This window comes from Anopheles gambiae, chromosome 3 (genome assembly GCF_943734735.2).
Source record: "Anopheles gambiae chromosome 3, idAnoGambNW_F1_1, whole genome shotgun sequence".
In the NCBI taxonomy this organism is placed as follows: Eukaryota; Metazoa; Arthropoda; class Insecta; order Diptera; family Culicidae; genus Anopheles; species Anopheles gambiae.
In genome coordinates this window covers 93,087,345-93,098,776 of record NC_064602.1, presented here as the reverse complement: position 1 = coordinate 93,098,776, position 11,432 = coordinate 93,087,345, and the positions used below count along the sequence as shown (strand labels likewise).

Genomic DNA, 11,432 nt, shown 5'->3' with positions numbered 1-11,432 from the left:
TGTCGGAGAAGGCTGCACCCATAGATACCTTGGGCGTTCATAGCGAAATATCCGACAAAAGCCGTTAATTTGAACGAACTGTTTGGGTGAAGCAAGATTTAATTTATACCAGACATTTGTATACACTCAAATCAATTTGTCCTGGTTATAGGGTTTCTGTACAAATTTACGCGGGAAAAAAATACTACTAGGTGCTGAAAAAGTTGTTTAAAGAAAAACCATTCAAATAGTACTTGCTGCGACTACAGTTTCTATAATGTCCGAGTCCATGTTGATCCTTATCTCATGACATTTCTGAACCATGATCATGAACCCATATTGATCTTAGGAGTGATCCTGCAGACATACTGGTCCTGTAATAGCATTGAATCCATACCAGTCTTGGAACAGACTCTGAATCCATACCGGGTTTTGAATTACTCCTGAGCATATAGCGGTTCTGGAACTGATTACCAACCCCTACCGATCCTAGAACTTATCCTGAACATATAATTATCCAGGAAATGATTCTGAATTCATATTGGCTCTGGGACTGGACCTGACCCCCAAACCGTTCGTGGAACTGCATTCGATCCGATCGCGATCCCGAAATTACCCATTTTTTATTCCGGTTAGTACGATAGATAAAAGATAGTACGCGGACTTGGCTCCGTCACGGAATTGATCGCGTACTCATACAGTACCTATTTCAATGTCGAGCAACTAATATCACTACCGCACTGATAAGAGCGATTATTTATAAATTCGACCTAAATATTCAGCGTAGAAATATATTCCTCCAGGTTGTCTAGTCTAATGTCCGTTACTCCTTACAATAGTGTGTATATCAGATAGCAGGACTAGAATTATATAACAAAGTTTAATGAAAATTATTAGCATTTCATGGAAATCTGTTTTAAACTCAACCGATCTCTTCATATAAATGTGATATTGCGATTACTCATCATAGACAAACACATACACCTTAGCCCAGTATTAATGTCCCCTTTCGTTTATGGTGTACGAGAAATCAGAACATTCGCCTTAGCGTGATACATGGTTGTATGATAACAGTACAGCTTACAGATTAATTAATTGTCTCAATATCCTAATATCCTTCCGGCTATCTTGCAACGCCTCGACCGCGGAACCAGTGGAAATAACCACTTTTACCACCCACCCCACCCGCATCACGATTGCTATCATTTTGATTACACCACAACAATGATTATCAGTCGTTCCCAGTTTGCACTATCCCTCGCTAATATGCCACATTCTACCCCACAGTACATCCTGATTTGGTTTCGCACGTAAATGCTACCACAACCGCTTCCTGCTAGCTTCCTGAACGGTAATACTTTTAACTGATACGCACCTCAACTTCTTACTACGGTATGTATGTACTACATTAAATTTGCCCGCAAGCTCACGACTCCCCGAACGCACGCGAACGGGCTGTGTGACTCACTGCACACCACAGTGACATAAGCGTGATTATTGTTCAGTAACTCTTGGTTAGTACTTTGTGTGTCCCCTCCAGCCCAGGTAGTATGTACAGCACGCTGGAGTGTATGATACGTTTGCAATTTCCTACTGCAGTTGATACTTTTCCATCTCGAGCAGCTGGTCGTACAGATTGTCCTGGTTCGGTAGGAAGCCCACGATCAGCCAGCCGAAGATGGCACCGACACTTCGGGCGATCGACAGTGCATTCCACACACTTAGTACCTTGTTCGTTTCCTGTTCGTTGGGAAGCACGGAGAGATGATCAAGTATATTAGTATTAAGCAAAAGTCCACGTTTCGGGCATTTTCCTCACTTACCAATTCCTCTTCCCATACGGTGACATTTAGCGACGCGGTAACATACAACCGTTCGTCCATCGTGCCAGCCGACAGACTCAGTATGATCGTCATCACGTAGATCATGATGATGAAGATCGCACGGAACGAGATGTTCGTATCGCCCCCGTACGCAATGTCCATTCTACAAAAGTAAAGCAAATCGGATTAGTACAACTGCCACAAGCGTTAGTCGCAAAAGCACGTGCCGTTGTGCATCCCTTTCTACACTTACCGATCGAATATCGAAACCATACAAACGATGGCCAAACAGTAGAACGTGTTGGCGTACACCTCGGCAAAGGCCGAGTAGTGGTGTATCGAGGCATCGACCCAATCGTACGGCTTGGTCGTGCAGATCAGCAGCAGATGGGCAAAGGCCAAGCCTCCGAGCAAACCGTGACAGACGGTCGAGAGAAGATGCCAGACGCGCTGCACCGCACAGGACAGATGTACCGATGTGCTTATCGTATGGCTGCAGGAGAGCGCGTTAGAGATGAGCGTTATGTCTTTCCGCTGTTAACAATTGCTCCAATTACTTACCTATTGCTTTCCGGGTCTCCTCCGATTAGTGCCCTAGACTTGTGGTAGGAATAGGTATTGTCAACGGGTCGATAACCGCTAGCAGTCTGTATGTACATCTTATCGATACGCGTGGCCGCCGCCTCGGTCGTCGGTGAGACGACCGGTGTGAAGGGATTGTAGATCTCGCCATGGTAGCTCATCAGATCGTCCGCTAAGAAAGGGTGGAAAGGTGAGCGCAGAACTATTATAGACGTGATAGTAAACATATGAAAATAACTAGAAAGATATATTGTGGTTGTGTGGTCATGTCAGGCTTCTGAGACTTATTAGTATCACAGAACTACAAAATCAAGTCCTTGATTCTGAGGAGGACGGTTTGGATGAGAATTGACGACCGTCTGGCATTGTAGAAGCCGACCCATATATACAATAGACCACTGGGCCATCCCAGTATTATGGCATTTATTGAGAATCTAAATATTTCCAGCATACTGATATGTTATTCTGCAAAAGAATTCCGAAACGATTCTTTAATTAGAAACCATCTTTGAACGATTTTCTACCTACAAAGGATCCGTTGTACCGCCCACAGCTAGGTTCTTAGATTAACCTTAATCCTTGCCATACGAAGTGCAAAGTAAACCGCAACACACACAGCCGTGCCATATTTAGAGGCGAACAACGACGCTTTGCGTCTTATACGAGTTTTCCGCGCTAATCTCATTTTCCTTGCGAAAGCTCGGGAGAATGAAGGGGAACATCACATCCCCTACACATATCTTCAGCGGAATTAATTACCTCCATCAGCTAATGCTCACGTGCCGCGACCTGGGGTTCATGGGGGGAGGGAACAAAAACAGTCTCGCGCCAAGTCGTAATCATGGCGTGTGCCTTCTTTATCATGGTTCTGTGTCCTTTCGCTTATCATACCCCTTGTGCCGGTAGCACCGAAGATAGGTCAGATCATTATTTTTCTTGCCTCGAATCTGCACCGAAGCTTACAGTTTCATCGCCTACCCTCTAAGCCCTAACCCGTCGTGCCCACCAAGCTTCGATCGCGGCTAAATGTCAACGGTGCTGCTGTGCCAAGCTTGTAAAGGTCACCGTCTGTGAGGGCGGAGTGGGCTAAAGTTCAAGGAACACAGTTATCATTGCGTTGGGAGCGAGAGATATCGTGTGTACGAATGTTCGGTCTCGGGAAAGATAAGTTAGATGATAAAGGGGAAAAAAGGCTGTATGTGACAGGGGGGAGTGAAGATGTTGGGCCAATAAATTTCGCTCCTTGCTGCTCCACACGCAGCAACAGGGGACTAAAGCTCCTTGTCTAAAGAATTTCGATCTGCCAATGAGGGGGCCCTCATGTTTCGCTGGGAAAACCCGAAAAGGTCAACACACAAATCTCGTCTCTGAAAAGTGGTTCTAAAATGCAAAAGGGTAAAACTTGAACAATTTACCAACAAAAGTCTCATCCCAGCTCATCGATGGGTAAAAAGATCGCCTCGCCTCTATTTCGCCAAGATCCCAAAGTCAACAGGCAACGGTGTGGCAAAGTAATGGCGACGCGTTGAATCATTCAAAAGCTCCCTTCAAACCGAAAATAGCCATAATCTTCTTGAGAGAACGTCACGTTCTTTCTATTTATTGGCCCATTCCAAGGATAACACACTCGAGGAAAAGGCATCAAATCGAAGAATCGCTCCTCGCTCCCTACCGGCTGGGTGTTCGCTGTTGCCTATTTTAGTACCGAAACACACACACACACAGGCTGAGTTTGTTTGTCCCGCTCGCCATTGAAAAGGGAGCCTCCGGTGGTCCGAAAAAAGAACAGTGCAACCAAAGCACCAAAGCCCCATTCGATGGCAGATGCTAAATTTGGACGCACTCGACGGTCAGAGATTCTGCTGGAGGAAGGCGAAGGACCGACTCCACCCTGAGTTTTATTTTTTCTTATTTGAATGGAAGAATAACAAAAACGGAGCGACACAATAATATTGATAAAACCCTAACCAAGCGTCAAAAAGAGAGAGAAAGAGAGAGATAGAGAGGGCGAGCGAACGTAGGGCGTTGTGACGTCATTGCGACAGCGGTGCCCAACGAAAGCAGCCGGCATCAAGGGTACGTGCGCACTCCACACCACGAAACACTCCCCGGGGTGCTCCCCGGCATCCCAGATTTTCACGGATACATCGCCCACGCCACACACACACACACACACACACACACACACACACACACACACACATGAAAGGGAAGGCAACATCGCATCGGGACATTTGGGAAGGCAGGATAACCCGCAGAGACGATATGACGTACCCAAAGAAAGGGGGGAGAACATGGCATTTCGATTGAGCGTTTGCGTTCTGTCAGATAAAATGTGACAGATAGATATTGCGGGCGCGAGCAAAGGACAGAGGAACAGAGACGATTGATTCAGAAATCCGCAGGATTAAGGGTCTCCTATCGATTTGCTAACGCATTTGCCAGACCACCATTGCCATTGGCTCTTTCATCCGGATATAGCCGGTTTTTTTAGAATTCCAGGTTTTCTGGATACTTCAGGATTCTTCAAAAAATGAAAGATATTTGGTAGCACATGAAATTGTAATCAACTTGAGAGCGTTATCCAATATCCCACACAACAAAACGACGCAAAAAATCTTGTCTGAGGAAGTTGCTGCTGTAATTTGTATTACGTGACCAAAGGTCACCCACCAAAGCAGCCCAAAACCAAGGCTCGCGTGTCTGCGATTTCCTAATGTGCCTAATCTAATAAAGACCGCAACACGGTTACGAGTAATCTAGTGCTCCTTGGGAAAATCAACATTGAAGAATCCGTACAAGACGACGCTTTGTTGTGTTTACTAATACGCAATAAATCAGGAATTCCGTGCTAGAGCAGCCTACGCCTCTCTGTTTCCAACGCTCGACGAATCTTAGCGAAGTGGCGGCGTATTAATAGAATTCCAAGAAACCCAGATCCGCGCACACCCACGCGCGTGCTGCGAAGAAAATCCCGAATTACCACTCAGGCCTTTACTGGGAGGCGTCTTCTTTGCCCGTCCAAGCTAAGGGCACTGTGTGGTTCTACCTTCACACACACACACACACGCGCCTGTACATCACTGTTGGAAAATCGAAATCGAGGTGCCGCCAACACAAAACGCCCTGTTGGTTCGTTCGCTCTCTTTCGCTCACTCGTTTTCTCTCTCTCCCTTTCTCCGTCCGGCAGCCGCTTTTCCTTGGTAACCAGGGTCCGGCTGACCTGCCTGTAAACATCCTAACAAACCCAACAAAAAAACGGTCGAACGGTTCTAATTATAGCCCAACGGTAACGCTCTCCTTCACTCTCTCTCTCTCTCGCTCTCTTTCTCTCCATTCCTTTACGCCGCACGAGACTTTTTCCGGGTTTTGGACAAACGACGCAATGGTACCTACCGTGGGTCCTGCCACCTGACCGGTGGTCCGGCTGCTGCGGCTGGTGCTGCTTTCGCTCCCGCTGCGACTTCGTCTTCCGGTGGACGCGCCGATCCTCGAGCGGTTCCGGTATCTCCAGATCGCCCGACAGGGACGCATCGTTAAAGTCCGAGCACTGCTTCAGGTAGCGCATCAGCGTTTCGTTCGCCTGCCGGACCTCCATCTCGCCCGCGGCCAGTATCTTGCGCTCCCGGCGCCGACGCGACTCCGACTTGCTGCGCTTTCGCCGCGGGCTCTTCTCCAGGTTGCTGCTCCGGGTGCTGCTGCGGGTGCTGCGCTGGGCCGGGCTCTTCTGCGGATCGGACAGCGACTGCACCTTCAGCTGGCGGTCCATGTAGCCGAGGATGCCCTTCTGCAGCTTGTCGGCCGGCGGGCCCGCTGCCGGCTCCTCACTAGCGACTGGCGGCGCTTGTTCCGCCACTAGCTCGGTCGTTACGATGGCAGGGGAGTTGCTGCGTGGCGTTTGGGACACCCGCGACAGTGCACCACTATCGGGCACGGTCATTCCCGTGACGCTGCCGCTCGCATTCGTTGTAGTGCTGCTCGCTCCACTGTGCTCCGGTGTGTCCGGTCGACGTACGGTGCGAGATGCAGCGGTGGTTCTATTTTTAGATGTTCCGTCAGCCATAGCCATCTCCTGGTCGGGCGACTGCTGGGAGGACACATCATCTATCCCACGCGCCTCCGACTGCTCCAACTGCTCCAACCGTTGGGGAGTCGCACTGCGCCTTGCACGGGAACTCCGATGCCTCGAGCTCGAGCTGCCAGCCTTCGGCTGGTGAACGCGTGCCGTCGTCTCCATCGCTCACGGCCACGGTGGAAGAGGGCTATTGACCACAACAAACACCCAAACCAGCACTGTGGAAACACGGAACACCAGGACACACGGAGCAGAGGTCTTTCGGATTGGTATGGGCGCCCACTCTCAACATCCAGCACAAGCTAGGCCAGCGTTCCGTGGTTGCATCACTGAACAGGGACGAGTGGGCAGACAAATCGGAAAACCAACACACACACACACTCAAAAAAGGGAGCACAAGGGAAAGGAAACGAGGGGAACCTGTCGGGACCTGAAGCCACCCGCACTCTCTGTCTCTGAGTCGCGTACTGTGTGCACTGCTGGTACACTGTCCGGAATCGACTGTCAGAACCTTCTGTTCGCTTGGCCAGGCGAAAATGGTCCTGCTTTGCGATTACAACAACTCGTGGTCGTCGTGTCGTCGGCCAGTGTGTGCAACTATTGCGTAGTGCTGACTTCGTCGGATGCCAGTTGCTTCGGCCATGCGCACTGCGCACCAATCCTTTGGTGCACTCACACAACAACCGAGGCGCTATCGATCCGCGTGCCTAGCAGGGCGAAACGAAAACAACGCCACCCTGTGCCCATGTCCATGTTCCCTTCCCACAACCCGTGTGTTTGGAAGCTATCAATACGTTTGCCATCCTTCTCCTTCGATGTGTAGTGGTAAAAGGATAATGGCGCTGACGTGGTGACGTTTGCTGAACGCGCAAATGCTGAAGAAGTCTCGGACGGCTTCCCCCTCCAGGTGGCGAAGATACCAAAAAGGCATTTGTAGCGCGCGCTACCTACCGTTACTATGGAGAGTGACAGAGCGCATTTTACTATCGAGGCAGCAGAGCTACTATGATCTAATGAAATAGCTTTGTTTGTTTGGTTTTTGATGTTTCCTTTACTTTCCAAGAACTTTGGAGTACACGAACGCAACGGACGTAACATTTCGACTTGTTTCTGTCTTGCCTCCTCTGCATGATAGGGTCGTTTTGCTGCTCCAGCATAACTGCAGCGTCTTGCTGACTTCCCCCATGCTTCGAGTCCTTCCTCGGGGTTCTTCAAGTCCTGACTCAGCACTGGCGCTTCTTGCTGTAGTGCGCTATGCATAAAGACCCGGGCAGAATCGAATGAATGAACCGTAGTAAAAACCGGAGAGTGTTCTCACCCCAACCCGCCTGCCCTGCTCAGCCCATTCAATCTGTGACTTTCGGTACCTTTGTGTGTGTTAGAAAGAGGAAAAGGGACACTCGGCAGGGCTGCAGCAGCATGCAGCTGAAGTGAGTCCTTTCGTCCCGTATGACGTCAGCTTCGGCTGATGACGTCAATCGCGGCTCGGACGTGACCGAGACAAGCTCCATCGTTAACAGCCACAGCAGTTGGCCATCCGGTGGATCCGGTGTGGCGAGAGGAGTGGGGGATAAGGTGGATGATTCGGCTAAAAGTGGGGATGGGGAAACCGCACTTACATCGTGGGAATCTTGTCTTTGTTGTTCTCCGTTCGTGCACCATGTTTCGGAAATCGTGTGAACTTTTTCGCCCCAGGTTCCAGCCACCCACCCAGCCCACGCGTCATGGTTAATCATTTTCACACTGCGGCAGAATGTGAGCGTGTTGTGTGTGTGTGTACATATCAGCTTTTTCCATCTTTGCCGGCAGTAAAATGCCGGTGGAAATAAACGCGTTCACTGGGGAGAGCCTAGAAGGAGTTATTTCTAAAGGAACAGCATTAAAAAACGGACCAAAAGTTACATTATATCTTTCTTAGCAGTATTTTTTTATTCTATTTTAAAAAAAAACCACTACAAAGAAAACCCCCCAAAGCCCTCACATTGAGCAACACAGAGCTTAGCTCTTGGACAGAAATTCTCGCATGACCTGGTTGACCAGCTCCGGGTTGTGCTGCTGCAGGAAGTGATCAACACCGGGCACGACACGGAACTCCAGATTCTCAAACTCCTGCTGCATCAGCGGTCCCGACTCCTTCGAGATGTACAGATCCTTCTCGCCGATCAGGTACAGCCCGGGAGCGAACGTTTTCGGCCGCGGTGGCATCTGCCGCCTCGTGAAGAAGCGGAAATTCTGGCGATAGTAGTTGATCGGGTACGTCATGCCGTGCGGTTTGGAGAACGTGTACTTGAACGCCTCGATCACGTCCGGCCCACCGTGGTGGCGGAACACCACCTCGAACAGGTGGAAGTCCATCAGACGCACGAAGAACTCCGGCAGCCAGGGCATTTGGTAGAAGAAGATGTACCTTGAGAAGAGGAGATTAAGGAGAGAGGGATTAGGAGTTGCTAGGGTTTAAGGATGACGATGGAGCACCACAAGCGCTACTTACCAGGACATCTTGAACTGGGTTTTGCTGGTGGAGAACAGCTTCCGGGCAATCTTCTGCGAGGGTGCGTCCATCATGATGTACCGATCGACCATCTCCATGTGCTTGGTGATGAAGTGCCATCCAATCACTGCGCCCCAGTCGTGCGCAACGAGGGTAAACTTTTGACGACCTTTGACAAGAAACAGTGGCCGTGTTAGTTAGTTGCTTCGCAAGATCTTGCCCAGTAAGTCATGTCTGGAAGGTATGCTTCACCCATGGCACCATTTTTACGACTCTTGTGACCTACCCCATCGACTCCAATGACGCTCAGATGTAGCCTTCAGTCTTTAACTAATATCTATTAAAATCTAAGAGCCTATTCCATAGACCGATAGTACACGCTTTAAAGCCACCTCGCTGAAAACCCCCATACGCAGAGATCCCATCCGCGGATAGTTGCGCATTCATGTAACTTCGGCGGTGACTCACGGCCTTGGCAGCGAATGGTCACTGCGATAAAAATGGGCAACTAGCCGGCGCTGCCAGTGGGTCAGCAGCAGGTAATCGATGGTGAATCGTGGGCCTAACCCCCCTCCATCCATCAACCTTATCGCTCGCAAGGGCTTAGCGTCTATTCAATCTGTCCCCAGCTAGTTTGTATAGATTTGTTGGCATCCGCAACGGCCCAAGGTGAAGGTTAAACGATCAATTTAATGATTTTTGTCCTTCCGGCTCTTGGAAACAGTTGTCCAAGAGCTAAGTTTCAAACTGAAACTCGATCAGAGGCGTATTTTGTTACGAAATTGATTACTCCCCGTGGGATTCAGGAGTAACGGTAACAGCTGTTAACATGTACAAACTCTGTTACTGCTTTTTATCTCTCTCTCTCTCTCTATATATATCTCTCTCTCTCTCTCTCTCTCTCTCTCTATCTCCCTTTCTTTGGTTTAAAAAGGTATCTCCATTCGCTGTGGCAAGCAAATAAGTCCTCCAAATAGTTTCCAATCACACCTTTAAAATCAACACCAACGAAACCAAATTATCATGCCCACACTAATGTCGGCTGTCCAAAAACTGTTGGAAGATCACAACAAACAGCAACAACAGCAACCAAAACAATACATGAACATCATCACTATTGACTGTTGCATAATGTCCCAGGCTCAGCGCCAAAACGACTCCACTCTTTGCTCACACAACGTGTAAACAAAACCGCGACGGTCCCGTTCAACGCCCGACTCCAATCCAATCGGAAGCCGGTTCCGTCTGTCACCAATGGCAACGTCATCGTGTTGTATTTCACAATCACTAGGCGACGGACGCGAGCGCGCGCGCGCACCAGAGAGGGTGGTGCGCGCAAATGATCAACCACGAATCAGCTGCGCGGTAGTGCGCCCCGGGTCTCTCCATTATCTATGGGAAGCGTGGCTTATCACGGACCTGTGTGTGTATGTGGCATCATTCGTAATATGCATGTCATGCACAACGGTGCCGAACTTTGGCCAGGTAACAGTATCGTCAATCACTTAGCGCCTGTTCGACTTACCTAACTGTCGCACCAGGCACCGGATGTCCTCGGTCATGTTGTCGATCCGATAGGCGTACTGGTACTGGGGCTTCTCGGTGTCACCGTACCCGCGCATATCCAACGCCACCACCCTGAGAACAAAGTCGCGATCGGTGAAATTCACTTCATTAAACCAAGATCGGGAGCTTGTGGTGCCGGTGAACCACCTACCAGTAATCTTTGGCGAACTCCTTCAGCTGATGGCGCCACGAGAACCAAAACTCGGGAAAGCCGTGCACGAGCACCATGAGCGGTTTGCTGCGATCTCCATTCTCCACGAAATGTATCCGTATGCCCTGCGGGGTCCGAAAGCAGTCAACGTAAGATTCATCGATCGTTCCAACTCACACGCTCAAGGTTACTTACGTTCGCATTCTGGTACTTATCGGTGCCGTACTCGTGATTGCGCAAACATTCCGGCGGCGCGGGCCGCTCCTTTGTGGCCCAAAATTTGGTGTGCGGTTTGGTGATGAGTAGCACCAGCAGACCGAACAGCACCCGGCAGCTGTAGAACAGACACAGGGCGTACGACACCACAAACTGGATCGACTCGCGGACGTAGTACTGGATCATCGTGCCACACGAACGCACCCGGCCGGGATTCGGATTGGGGACCAACTTACTTGTTCACACAATCCGCACAAGCGGCATACGACACTTTCTGCGCGATGTGTGTGATGTACGCGGACCGCGGCGACGCACTGCGCGAGCGCAAACGGCAAATCTGCTGCGAGTCTCGAACACAGACGCCGCTTTCGATTGCTCTCTTCCCGCCCGGTCCCGCACCAAGCCGTGTGCGATAAGGGCAGCGGCGCGATTGTGTTGTAGTGGGACCGCGACACGCTGTCGAGGGAATGAACCCCTCCTACAGTGAGCGCTAACTGAAGCGAGCGCGTTGGTAGGCGAGCACGTGGAACTCGTTTTGCGTGCGTGTAA

At 50.0% G+C, this 11,432-nt stretch overlaps 2 protein-coding genes across 2 annotated transcripts; both read right to left on the bottom strand.

Moving 5' to 3' along the window:
• Positions 1-975: 975 nt before the first annotated feature.
• LOC133394016 (uncharacterized) lies at positions 976-7,068 on the bottom strand. Its single transcript, XM_061662226.1, has 5 exons — positions 5,781-7,068; positions 2,364-2,556; positions 2,056-2,295; positions 1,803-1,965; positions 976-1,719 (listed from the first exon to the last, which is right to left on the bottom strand). Exons 1-5 carry the CDS (start codon positions 6,619-6,621, stop codon positions 1,570-1,572), a joined length of 1,587 nt encoding a protein of 528 aa, XP_061518210.1. The 5' UTR covers positions 6,622-7,068; the 3' UTR covers positions 976-1,569.
• A 1,289-nt stretch (positions 7,069-8,357) lies between these two features.
• On the bottom strand, positions 8,358-11,417 carry LOC1280698 (epoxide hydrolase 3). Its single transcript, XM_320560.5, has 5 exons — positions 10,863-11,417; positions 10,668-10,792; positions 10,476-10,588; positions 8,951-9,119; positions 8,358-8,866 (listed from the first exon to the last, which is right to left on the bottom strand). Exons 1-5 carry the CDS (start codon positions 11,067-11,069, stop codon positions 8,458-8,460), a joined length of 1,023 nt encoding a protein of 340 aa, XP_320560.4. The 5' UTR covers positions 11,070-11,417; the 3' UTR covers positions 8,358-8,457.
• Between the last annotated feature and the right edge of the window lie 15 nt (positions 11,418-11,432).

Bases quoted from the DNA above. Each gene is read 5' to 3' on its own strand.
- LOC133394016 (XM_061662226.1), bottom strand. From the start codon at position 6,621: ATGGAGACGACGGCACGCGTTCACCAGCCGAAGGCTGGCAGCTCGAGC. The intron at 2,296-2,363 runs GTAAGTAATTGG...GCTCTCCTGCAG, and splicing joins GGAGACCCGGAAAGCAATAG to CCATACGATAAGCACATCGG. The intron at 1,966-2,055 runs GTAAGTGTAGAA...TTACTTTTGTAG, and splicing joins ATGGTTTCGATATTCGATCG to AATGGACATTGCGTACGGGG.
- LOC1280698 (XM_320560.5), bottom strand. From the start codon at position 11,069: ATGATCCAGTACTACGTCCGCGAGTCGATCCAGTTTGTGGTGTCGTAC. The intron at 10,589-10,667 runs GTAGGTGGTTCA...CTTTGTTCTCAG, and splicing joins GAGTTCGCCAAAGATTACTG to GGTGGTGGCGTTGGATATGC. The intron at 9,120-10,475 runs GTAAGTCGAACA...TTCTTGTCAAAG, and splicing joins GTGCCTGGTGCGACAGTTAG to GTCGTCAAAAGTTTACCCTC.